Source organism: Liolophura sinensis, chromosome 10 (assembly GCF_032854445.1).
Source record: "Liolophura sinensis isolate JHLJ2023 chromosome 10, CUHK_Ljap_v2, whole genome shotgun sequence".
Lineage (NCBI taxonomy): Eukaryota > Metazoa > Mollusca > Polyplacophora > Chitonida > Chitonidae > Liolophura > Liolophura sinensis.
The window spans coordinates 34,911,696-34,924,150 of record NC_088304.1 but is presented as its reverse complement, the minus strand read 5'-3'; the positions used below and the strand labels follow the sequence as shown (position 1 = coordinate 34,924,150).

At 43.7% G+C, this 12,455-nt stretch overlaps 1 protein-coding gene across 1 annotated transcript in view; it reads right to left on the bottom strand.

Annotated features, from left to right (window-relative positions):
* Positions 1 to 1,867: 1,867 nt before the first annotated feature.
* LOC135477158 (protein HIRA-like) overlaps positions 1,868 to 12,455 on the bottom strand; it is a 34,470-nt gene continuing 23,882 nt past the window's right edge. Inside the window, 5 exon segments of the mRNA XM_064757313.1 lie at positions 1,868 to 4,049; positions 4,889 to 4,980; positions 6,402 to 6,565; positions 9,972 to 10,085; positions 10,496 to 10,601. Of these exon segments, the coding sequence (XP_064613383.1) occupies positions 3,936 to 4,049; positions 4,889 to 4,980; positions 6,402 to 6,565; positions 9,972 to 10,085; positions 10,496 to 10,601 (590 nt within the window). The 3' untranslated portion in view covers positions 1,868 to 3,935.

Here is a 12,455-nt window from a genome sequence, read left to right as displayed (position 1 = left end):
TTTGACATGTAAATAATCTTTCAAACACCTGCCTTCATGACACGGTGTGTCCTCATTAAATCTTGACTCAGGTTTTATATATTCCCGTCAGAAATTCGATCAATAATTTGACTGAGGCCAACTGTTTCACAGATTCTCCCAAATTCCAAATGTCCCTCACGTCCATTCCAAGCTACGTTCGTGTCTTCTGTGGTCTTAAAGGCAATATTGAGCATGGATAAATCTGGTAGGGCATCCCAGTACGGAAGACAAATACAGGGAATTTTTCGTGTCTTAATTTGAAAGATGTGTGGGTTCCGAAGGATGTGTGGGTTCCTTTCAAGTAGATATTGACGAAAAATCATTCTCCAAGACATTTTAGTTTTTTTTTTTTGCCAAGGTGGTGATGATCTGGAATTTCACTTAATATGTGGTTTCAAAGGGCTGGTGTGCCGATACACCCAGGTACATGACAAAAATCAAACTCACTGAATCCAAGTTCTGACGGATCGAATCCGCGAGACACGTGTTGAGACTGACAAAGACCTAGTTTGGTTTAATGTGAGAGAAACACCAATAATGACCCAACAAATAAATACAATGCGAAATAAATCAGCACAAAAAAAATGATACACGTTGATCCGAGCCCTCGGAATAATTTTCAGAAAAGTGGCAAATCCAAGGTATCAAGGGAAAGTCAGGCGTACATACTCTCCTTGGAGATGAGTAAAACTCATCTAGATTCAACAATGACATAGAGACAAGGTACCGATACCGAAGTAACATACCATTGGTTATAGCGTGTACGTGTACGCTACACATGTAAGCCGTGTGTAATATCATAAGAACAGCAAAACAATATAAAGTTGATAAATTAAGGTAGAAAAGAGATATTTCCCTGAAGATGCAATACGGTTATTCGGAAAGCTCGGATCAACATATGTCACTGTTTGGTCGTGATTTACTTCATATGAGGTTTAGTCTTCACGGAGTATATAATCACATTATCATGTGGTACAGCTACCACGGTTGTTGGGAATAGAGGGCTGGGAGTTGGGGGAGGGGTCAAATATCCGACGTTGGAATGCGTCGTTCTGGAATATCAGCATACCGGTAATGGCGAACAGAAACCACTAACGTATTGAGATTCGGAGAATTAACTGCAAACGTGCGACAAAATTTTAACCGACACTTTAACATGACCCATCATACAAAAGAAAAGAAAATTTTACATATTTAGACAAAATGTCTAATGTGTATAAAACATCAAATCATATCCTAGTACTCTTTGATTGATTGATTGACTGATTGATTAATTGTTGCTTAATGCCCTTCCAGAGAATTTTTTAAACTCGTACCATGGCGGCCAGTTACATGAGTGAACCAAACCAGAGTGTCCAAAATAAACCACCGACTTTTGGCAACTTACTGACAAACTTCCCACGTTTGCGGTTCAAATATTCATGCAATACTGGTGGAAGACAACTGGTCTTTAACAAATGTTACACGACATAAACGGCCAGGCGACCGCGTATGGTCATCAAGCCCCACGAACAAAAGTGCAATCCCCTGCCAAACGCTGACAGTGTGGGTCCAACCGATTGAAGGTCAAGTGTCCTAATCACTTGGCCGTGACCCGCTCCCGAAGCTGCCCACAGTTTGTTCGTTGTATGAGTGGGAAACCGATGGTTATGTCCCGATCAAACTCGAGCTCAGCCACGCCAAGACATGACAACACTTTCTTCATGCCTAGGGGATATGCCAAGTTCTGGTCAGGAGATTCTGTAACTCTATATTTAAGAAATAAAATTCAAACATTTCATGTATCCTTCAAGATCAACCCACTCACCATGACAACAATGTTTTCCGAACATCAACTGTTGTTTCAAATTTCATTTTTTCTGATTTATTTGAGAAATTCAAAGTCAGGGATATTTATACAAAAGCAATCTCTGTATAAACCTACGTGATATGTGATAAACTTCACAGTCATTTTGTTCAACTAATAAAACACATTCATAAATACATGGATTTATAAGGATCAAGTTTATAAATCTAGTCTACAAGAAGTTACTTTCAGAATAGTTTAAGCACTTTGAATGGTTTTAGGCATAGTGGAGGGCCCTGAGCATAACCCGAAAGAGATTCAATTACATTCACGGTATTACAATTATCGACCGCGTCAATACATGTAATTCGACACCTAAAACTTTTGGAGACATTTAATTGAGCCATCTAGCAGCACTCCAAACCATTATCTTAATGAGTTGTGATCACTGGTATGTTAATTTTCAGAACACTCACTTAGGGCACAAGGAGTTATGACGCAAGAACTGCAATATTTTGATCATTTCGTACCACGATACCAAAACAGAAAGTGGAACTATGTCTGGGATGTTTACACACATAACTCAGGTGAGTTTTCTTTGAACCAGTCATGTGTATCTTCACAACTGATCTACAGTAATTATATTAGGTGGGCCAATTTAACACCTGTAGCCAGTCTGACTTGCATCAAAATTTTAAGTATGACTGAAATGCTTAATTTTTGATGCTGCTGGTGGTGGGCTCGGGGCTGGGGTTGTGAACACACGTTATGTTAAGAATACGTTATCACGATTTGAATATTTGAGAACTTGAACTTCTGATTATGATGAAGGCCTAAACTTTGGCTTAAACTTAAGCCAGACACAGTCTTAACAGTTTAATGCACTACTTGGTGACTGGCTTTATGGATTATAATACAAAACCTGTCTTCAACCTCCATGACAGAAATGGAAACTAGCGTTTAAGTTCAAATCTACATTTGTTCCAGGATAATACCCCATATAAAGGCTTGACCTGATCTAAGCCTAGGACACCTTCAAAATTCTGGTTGTTTATAGATACATGGAATGCCCTCAGTCACAGCTAGGCAGGACAACCATTAGTAGATTTAAGATCCAGAATTTTCCTGCCATTTCTTAATACTGAGCATGTAGTTAAGTGTGAATGAGTACTGATAACAAAACCATAGTCTAAAGCAAGCTGTGCTGCTTTGAATGCTTTACACATTTCATGCACATTTCACTTAAAGTTACACGGAATTCTTAGTCAGGAATCTCACAATCCATTTCTAGATTTCAGACTCACAAGGTCAAAAGTCATTCTGATATTCTGGTACATTAACAGGCATATACAATGAACTCCGGCTCATTTGAAGGACACACCTCACTCCTAACATGTATGTACATTCCTGCTGAGTCTAAAGTCTCATCCATCCCAAGTGCACTCCTGTTGAGTCAAAAGTCTCATCCACCCAAACGCACTCCTGCTGAGTCTAAAGTCTCATCCATCCCAAGTGCACTCCTGTTGAGTCAAAAGTCTCATCCACCCAAACGCACTCCTGCTGAGTCTAAAGTCTCATCCATCCCAAGTGCACTCCTGTTGAGTCAAAAATCTCATCCACCCACAAGCACTCCAGCTGAGTCTAAAGTCTCATCCATCCCAAGTGCACTCCTGTTGAGTCAAAAGTCTCATCCACCCAAACGCACTCCTGTTGAGTCTAAGTCTCATCCATCCCAAGTGCACTCCTGTTGAGTCAAAAGTCTTATCCACCGCAAGTGCATTCCTGCTGAGTCACATCCATTCCAAACACACCTGCATCCAAAATGCACTCTTTCAGTCAAAAGTCACCTCCCCTTTCCAAAATGGCATCCTGTTCCATTATAGGTTATCTCCCCTTTCAAAAATGGAATCCAGTCTGTTCAGTCAAAAGTCATCTTCCTTCCAAAATGGAATCTTGCTCTATAATCACAAGTTACACAGTACTCTCTCAAGGCATCCATTGGTGTCAAACACCACACTTTACAGACGTTTCCATAACGCATTCCTGCTTCACCAAACGATCATACAAATCCAACAATGCATGCTGCTGGAGATCAAAGGATCAAAGCTGGTTCCTGTAAGGTCAGAGGTCATAACTTGACTGTGTCGAGCTGCTCCTGGTACTCGGTGTAAATCCTCTGCAGCTGAAGGTTTGTGGCGACCAGAGGCAGTAGTTCCTGTAACAACTCTCTCTTGGACAGACTCTGTGAAGGAAAAATCATTACACGGAAATTTAAACAAATCCAGTAAAACACCTTTTTTCCAAATCAGTGAAATTTTCTGTGCGTTTGCAACTAGAATAAACAAGAATAACTGCTCCCTGTAAAGACACATTACAGGAACCATTCTGGAAGGCCTATGTGGTACTGTAATTCTTCAACCTCTTCAGAAGTGTGGCATTTGTTTGTTCAAGCATATTCTGAAGGCATGATCTTGTGTAGCCTGATAAAATTATACTCTTTATCAAGCCCTGAAACTGGTCAATCTAACGAATGTAGTTTTGTATCCAAAATCAACTTAAAAATATTCATAAATTGCACTGAACCTCTGTCTCGCTCACATGTGCAAACCTTGAGGAATGAGGGTGTTTAAAGATTAAACTATTCAAATGCAAGAATTCTAAAACAGGTCTACAGAAATACCACAACTACAAGATTCATCTTTATATGCTGAAGCAAGTAATAAAATCAGAATAGGTTACTCCTAACAAAAATACACTGGTGCATCCAAGACACAGATGAGTACAAGACCAAGTTTAGTATTGAAGTTGTTCTAAGTGAGTCTCAACCTAAGCTCAGATTGTTCAGGCCAGATTGTGTTTACAATCCTGTTAAAGAGTTTAACTTAAATGACCGCAGTGACCTTGAAAATAATTGGCCAAGGTCACCGAAAATGAAATGAGAGCTTCCAAATACCTATACTATTCATGTTAATAATGTTAAAGCCAGCTCATGTATTAGCCTTTCAGTAAAGCACGTTTTTGGGATTTTGACTTTATAAACACTCATTTCCAACGGGTAGCCTGACTTTGTCCAATACTCACCAGAATATTTGCATCCCAGGCTGGTTTAGAGCTGGATTTAAACACCGGTCCCAGCAGGTCATCACAAACTTCCCTCAGCTTACCCTCCAGGCCTGTAACACAGTTATGGCAAAGCCTGGTATATTTATGGTCTAATAGAAAGAACAACAAATATTACTTATTTAGGAAGAGAGGTGGAACAGATCTAAACAACCACACCTTTTTTTTTTGATGTGCTTGGTAACAATATATCAAGTTTTAGTCAGGAATTCATACCAGGCCATGTTGTGTACTACTGCCTGAACAACCTGAAACACCCTATAGAATAACCTGAAACAGCCTGGAGAACAGTCGGAACTAGCCTGTAGAACAACCTGAAACAGCCTGTGGAATAACCTGAAACAGCCTGTAGAACAGCTTGTATGTCAGCTTGTATGGTGGTGTTCTACTGTCTGAACAGCCTAAAACATCCTGTAGAACAACCTCTGGAACAGCTTGTATGCCACGCACATGGTGGTGTACTACTGTCTGAACAACCTGAAACAGCCTGTAAAACAACCTGAAACAGCCTGTAGAATAGCTTCTATGCCACGCACACAGTGGTGTAATACTGTGTGAACATCCTGTAGAACAACCTGAAACATCCTGTAGAACAACATGTGGAACAGCTTGTACGCCACGCACATGGTGGTGTACTACTGTCTGAACAACCTGAAACAGCCTGTAAAACAACCTGAAACAGCCTGTAGAATAGCTTCTATGCCACGCACACAGTGGTGTAATACTGTGTGAACAACCTGTAGAACAACCTGAAACATCCTGTAGAACAACATGTGGAACAGCTTGTATGCCACGCACATGGTGGTGTACTACTGTCTGAACAACCTGAAATAGCCTGTAGAACAACCTGAAACAGCCTGTAGAACAACCTGAAACAGCCTGTAAACCACACACAAGGTGGTGCACTACTGTCTGAACAACCTGAAACAGCCTGTAGAATAGCTTGTATGCCACACACATGGTGGTGTACTACTGTCTGAACAGCCTGTAGAATAGCTTGTATGCCACACACAGTGGTAAAACGAAAAACATGCTTCTGGTGATGTAAGCTCAAACTAATATTGTAATAACTCACTCTTGATTGGCTAAAAAAGGCAGTGCTTTGGATTTTCTCAATGTTCACGACTTCGTTCAACTTGGAACTGTGATATCTTGCTTACATACATTACATAGTATACCATTTTCTTCCAACTGGTCACCTGGCTGATCATGTGACTAAATCAGGAAGACTATCCATACACAGTTTGATAAGAACACCTTGCATGGTTTATCCATTGAGCAGAATGTCGGAATTTCTCTTTGGCTCAAATGGTACCTGTGCATTGTGATCCATTTCAAGCATGTAAATTGGGACAGACTGTAAACAAGGCCATCCTACAACCATAATGCTGCAGGCTATCTTAGGCGTAAAACAACAACAACAACAACAAAAAACAATGAAATCAATAAATAAATAAATGAAGAGGATGCTTACCTTCCTGTGCCAGAAAGCGGATGTAAGTTGAGAGCCAGAACTTGTATTCAGAGGCAGACTTCAGCGTGGAGCAAACAGCCAGCTGATTCTCCAGGTAACTGACGGTGGAGGCCTGCTGCAGGGGAGGGCTGGTGCGGTATATAGCCCTGGCCTGACCCCCAAACCTGTCAACACAAGGGATAGGTGAACAATTGGGGCTTACATTGGGGAGGGGAGGGCTGGTGTGGTATATAGCCCTGTCCTGACCCCCAAACCTGTCAACACAAGGGATAGGTGAACAACTGGGGCTTACATGGGGGAGGAGAGGGCTAGTGTGGTATATAGCCCTGGCCTGACCCCCAAACCCATCAATACAAGGGATAGGTGAACAACTGAGACTTACATGGGGGAGGAGAGGGCTAGTGTGGTATATAGCCCTGGCCTGACCCCCAAACCTGTCAACACAAGGGATAGGTGAACAACTGGGGCTTACATTGGGGAGGGGAGGGCTGGTGTGGTATATAGCCCTGTCCTGACCCCCAAACCCATCAATACAAGGGATAGGTGAACAACTGGGGCTTACATAGGGGAGGAGAGGGCTAGTGTGGTGTATAGCCCTGGCCTGACCCCCAAACCTGTCAACACAAGGGATAGGTGAACAACTGGGGCCTACATGGGGAGAAGAGGGCTGGTGTGGTATATAGCCCTGGCCTGACCCCCCAAACCTGTCAACACAAGGGATAGGTGAACAACTGGGCTTACATGGGGGAGAAGAGGGCTAGTGTGGTATATAGCCCTGGCCTGGCCCCCAAACCTGTCAACACAAGGGATAGGTGAACAACTGGGGCTTACATGGGGAAGGGGGAGGGCTGGTGTGGTATATAGCCCTGGTCTGACCCAAAACCCTGTCAACACAAGGGATAGGTGAACAACTGAGGCTTACATGGGGGAGGAGAGGGCTAGTGTGGTATACAGCCCTGGTCTGACCCCCAAACCCATCAATACAAGGGATAGGTGAACAACTGGGGCTTGCATGGGGAAGGGGGAGGGGAGGGCTGTTGCGGTATACATAGCCCTGTCCTGACCCCCAAAACCCTGTCAACACAAGGGATAGGTGAACAACTGAGGCTTACATGGGGGAGGAGAGGGCTAGTGTGGTATATAGCCCTGGCCTGACCCCCAAACCTGTCAACACAAGGGATAGGTGAACAACTGGGGCTTACATGGGGGAGAAGAGGGCTAGTGTGGTATATAGCCCTGGCCTGGCCCCCAAACCTGTCAACACAAGGGATAGGTGAACAACTGGGGCCTACATGGGGAAGGGGGAGGGCTGGTGTGGTATATAGCCCTGGTCTGACCCAAAACCCTGTCAACACAAGGGATAGGTGAACAACTGAGGCTTACATGGGGGAGGAGAGGGCTGGTGTGGTATACAGCCCTGGTCTGACCCCCAAACCCATCAATACAAGGGATAGGTGAACAACTGGGGCTTGCATGGGGAAGGGGGAGGGGAGGGCTGTTGCGGTACATAGCCCTGTCCTGACCCCCAAACCCATCAATACAAGGGATAGGTGAAGAACTGGGGCTTGCATGGGGGTGGGGAGGGCTGGTGTGGTATATAGCTCTGGCCTGACAACCAAAGCTGTCAACACAAGAGATAGGTGAACAACAGGGGTTGCATGGGGGAGAGGAGGGCTGGTGTGGTATATAGCCCTGGCCTGACCCAAAACCCCGTCAACACAAGGGATAGGTGAACAACTGAGGCTTACATGGGGGAGGAGAGGGCTAGTGTGGTATACAGCCCTGGCCTGACCCCCAAACCTGTCAACACAAGGGATAGGTGAACAACTGGGGGTTACACGGGGGAGGGGAGGGCTGGTGTGGTATACAGCCCTGGCCTGACAACCAAACCTGTCAACATAAGGGATAGGTGAACAACAGGGGCTTACATGGGGAAGGGGGAGGGGAGGGCTGTTGCGGTACACAGCCCTGTCCTGACCCCCAAACCCATCAATACAAGGGATAGGTGAACAACTGGGGCTTGCATGGGGGAGGGGAGGGCTGGTGTGGTATATAGCTCTGGCCTGACAACCAAAGCTGTCAACACAAGGGATAGGTGAACAACAGGGGCTTGCATGGGGGAGGGGAGGGCTGGTGTGGTATATAGCTCTGGCCTGACAACCAAAGCTGTCAACACAAGGGATAGGTGAACAACTGGGGCTTGCATGGGGGAGGGGAGGGCTGGTGTGGTATATAGCTCTGGCCTGACAACCAAAGCTGTCAACACAAGGGATAGGTGAACAACTGGGGCTTGCATGGGGGAGGGGAGGGCTGGTGTGGTATATAGCTCTGGCCTGACAACCAAAGCTGTCAACACAAGGGACAGGTGAAATTATGTCCTGGAATTTTTGACATATTTACACTTGCTAATTACCCCTCCATTGCATATTTCCGCCAACGATCAGATTTTTTCCGAAATTCCATCATAGCTGATCTTGCTTGGAACTTGGTGACACCCCCATAGTGCCCCGAGCTTGGTGAACCAGGCAAGGTGACACAGATGTACACAGATACAGCATGGCTTCTTCGGGCCAGCTCAGTATCCCCTCAACGCCCCTACACCTGCCCCCATTTGACCAGACTCACTCCCTCTGTCCCCCAGAATTCTTTTCAAACAAGGATCATCGTTGATGTCCCGACTGCAGACATGCCTACCCCTAATGAATGTTATGTTACTAACATGTTTACCTGTATAAATCAAAGTTGTACAAACTCGTACCAGTACAAAGTCATGACGACAATGTGGCAGGCATAATTTTAACCCTTCTTAAAATCACTTCAAACAAAAACACCGAAGCAAGAAAGCTTTAGTTATAACCCTTTACTTGTGTCACTAAAACAGAAGAGGTCAAAAATGTCCCCAGAGGGAAATAAGAGAGTGAGTGAGTGAGTGAGTGAGTGCTTGGGTTTAACGTCGCACTTAACAATTTTTCAGTCATATGATGACGAAGGTATCCTTAGTGTGCATGTAATGTGCCCCCCTTGATGCAGGACGGATTTCCACCGCTCTTTTATCTAGTGCTCCTTCACTTAGATGCCTTACCGAAGGCAAGTAAGCTGCCCCAATTTATGTACAAAATCGTACAAGTAGGCAGCTCTTCTGCTGCAAGCTAATTAATTTCCGGGCTGACCGCTGAGGCCTTAAGAAAACTCTACTTTGGAGTAATTTTTACCCCTCAACGTGAAAGATGAGTAATTTTTTTGATTGTTATATTTTATTACACATGATAATCTGCATATTAAGAAACAAAACCAAAGAGTTTCATGTATCCTTTAAAAAGATTCAAATGACTGTGATTAGTCATTTGATTAGTTCACCAAATAGAACAGGAAGTCGAAAACAAACCATGAACCAAAGAGACTGCATGCAAAACAGAACTACCTGTGTCCATGGAAAACTACCATCATGTCTTTTGTGCTCTCCTGTTGTAACCCAGTGAGATAATAACTCAGAAATCCGACACTGAGTCTGATTCACTGATAAAAGTTGACAGAAGGCTTGTACCATAACCTGCAGCTGTGCAGACTTACCTGTGTTGGGCAGACTGTAGAGAAGACAGGGGACCTTTGACCTGCTGGAGGGGCTGAGAGCTGTAGTGGTCAGAACACTGGTAAAGTAAATCCTGTCTCTGAGATACAACCACCCTGAGGGCAAAAATAACACAGAGGCCATAAGAGAGAACCTGGACAAAATTCAAGCAAAATAAAACCAAATATCATAACTCGTACAAATACTGCAAACATCAGGCAACCAAGCACTGCAGACATGCTCAGATCAGAAGACAAGCCCATGACCTCTGTGATCAACATCTGGCACATATATACTGTATGTAAGAACTTTCAGTCAGTCACACTGCAGCGCTGTAAGCAATTTCAAAGATCTTGGAAAACATGTCTCTATTAAAGAGAACATCAGCATACAGTAAACAGTAGTTCAGGTTGGTTCTGCTGACTTAATATCAAGGTTTTACCAGATCCAGCAAAAAAAAACAAACAAACAAATCCCTAGTTTTCCAGGCTTTTCAAGGGCTTTTTCAAAGCGAGCAATCACTTACCAGCATCCAAACTCCGGGTTCATAGTGTAACTCTTGTCGTCAGACAACACTAGTACAGGTACGCCCTCGTGTGTGAGGTAGGCCTTACTCACAGACGTACTACTACCTACAGACAGAATACTGTGTTAGTGAGGGATTTGCTGATGACAATTTTATAGCAGGGAAGTGTGTAATTTAAATGCACTATGCATATAACTGTATGAACACATAAAAAATACAGGTAACATGGTGGCCCTCGCAGTGTGTGTGATTTTATTTACTTTGAAGCGGTATACATGTTACATCTATCTTGGTTATGTACCACCACGAAAAAGAAAAGGTATGCTCTTTAACCATTCTGTAGGATACCGTTGATGCATATACATATTTGGTTCAGTTTTGTCTTTTCTTTAAAAGGGAGTTGTATTTTCTAAAATCTTAAACATTTTTGCTTTTGTAGATTTTATAGAATGTGAATCAACAGATAATGGTTCAAATCAAGGTGGTGATGATGTGCACAGAAATAAAAAAAATGATCTACCCAATACAGTACAACTAATATACTTCAAGAGAGGTAAATTTTCATGCTCACAGCACACATAAAATTAATTACTTAGAGAATTCCCTTCTATGAAAGAATATGTTAACAAACAACTATAACATATTTGTAGATTTCTCTTGTCTCTTTTTCCCTATTGTCTGATTCCCCTACTGTCTGATCCCCTATTGTCTGATTCCCCTACTGTCTGATTCCCTATTGTCTGATTCCCCTGTGGTCTGATTCCCTACTGTCTGATTCCCCTATGGTCTGATTCCCTACTGTCTGATTCCCCTACAGTTTGATTCCCCTATGGTCTGATTCCCCTATTGTCCTATTCCCCTATGGTCCGATTCCCTACTGCCTGATTCCCTACTGTCTGATTCCCTATGGTCTGATTCCCCTATGGTCTGATTCTCCTATTGTCTGATTCCCCTATTGTCTGATCCCCTATGGTCTGATTCCCCTATTGTCCGATTCCCCTATTGTCTGATTCCCCTATGGTCTGATTCCCCTGTTGTTCGATCTCCTATTGTCTGATTCCCCTATGGTCTGATGCCCTATTGTCTGATTCCCCTACTGTCTGATTCCCTATTGTCTGATTCCCCTGTGGTCTGATTCGCTACTGTCTGATTCTCCTATTGTCTGATTCCCCTATTGTCTGATTCCCCTACTGTCTGATTCCCCTACTGTCTGATTCCCCAATTGTCTGATTCCCCTACTGTCTGATTCCCCTATTGTCTGATTCCCTACTGTCTGATTCCCTACTGTCTGATTCCCCTACTGTCTGATTCCCCTACTGTCTGATTCGCTACTGTCTGATTCCCTATTGTCTGATTCCCCTATGGTCTGATTCTCCTATTGTCTGATTCCCTACGGTCTGATTCCCCTACTGTTTGATTTCCCTACTGTCTGATTCCCCTTCTGTCTGATTCCCCTATTGTCTGATTCCCCTACTGTTTGATTCCCTTACTGTCTGATTCCCCTATGGTCTGATTCCCCTATTGTCTGATTCCCCTACTGTCTGATTCCCTACTGTCTGATTCCCCACTGTCTGATTCCCCTACTGTCTGATTCCCCTACTTTCTGATTCCCTACTATCTGATTCCCCTATGGTCTGATTCCCCTATTGTCCGATTCCCTACTGTCTGATTCCCCTATGGTCTGATTCCCCTATTGTCTGATTCCCTACTGTCTGATTCCCTATTGTTTGATTCCCCTATGGTCCGATTCCCCAATTGTCCGATCCCCTATGGTCCGATTCCCCAATTGTCCGATCCCCTATTGTCCGATTCCCCTATGGTCTGATTCCCTACTGTCTGATTCCCTACTGTTTTATTCCCCTATGGTCTGATTCCCCTATTGTCTGATTCCCCTACTGTTTGATTCACTACTGTCTGATTCCCTATTGTCTGATTCCCTACTGTCTGATTCCCTACTGTC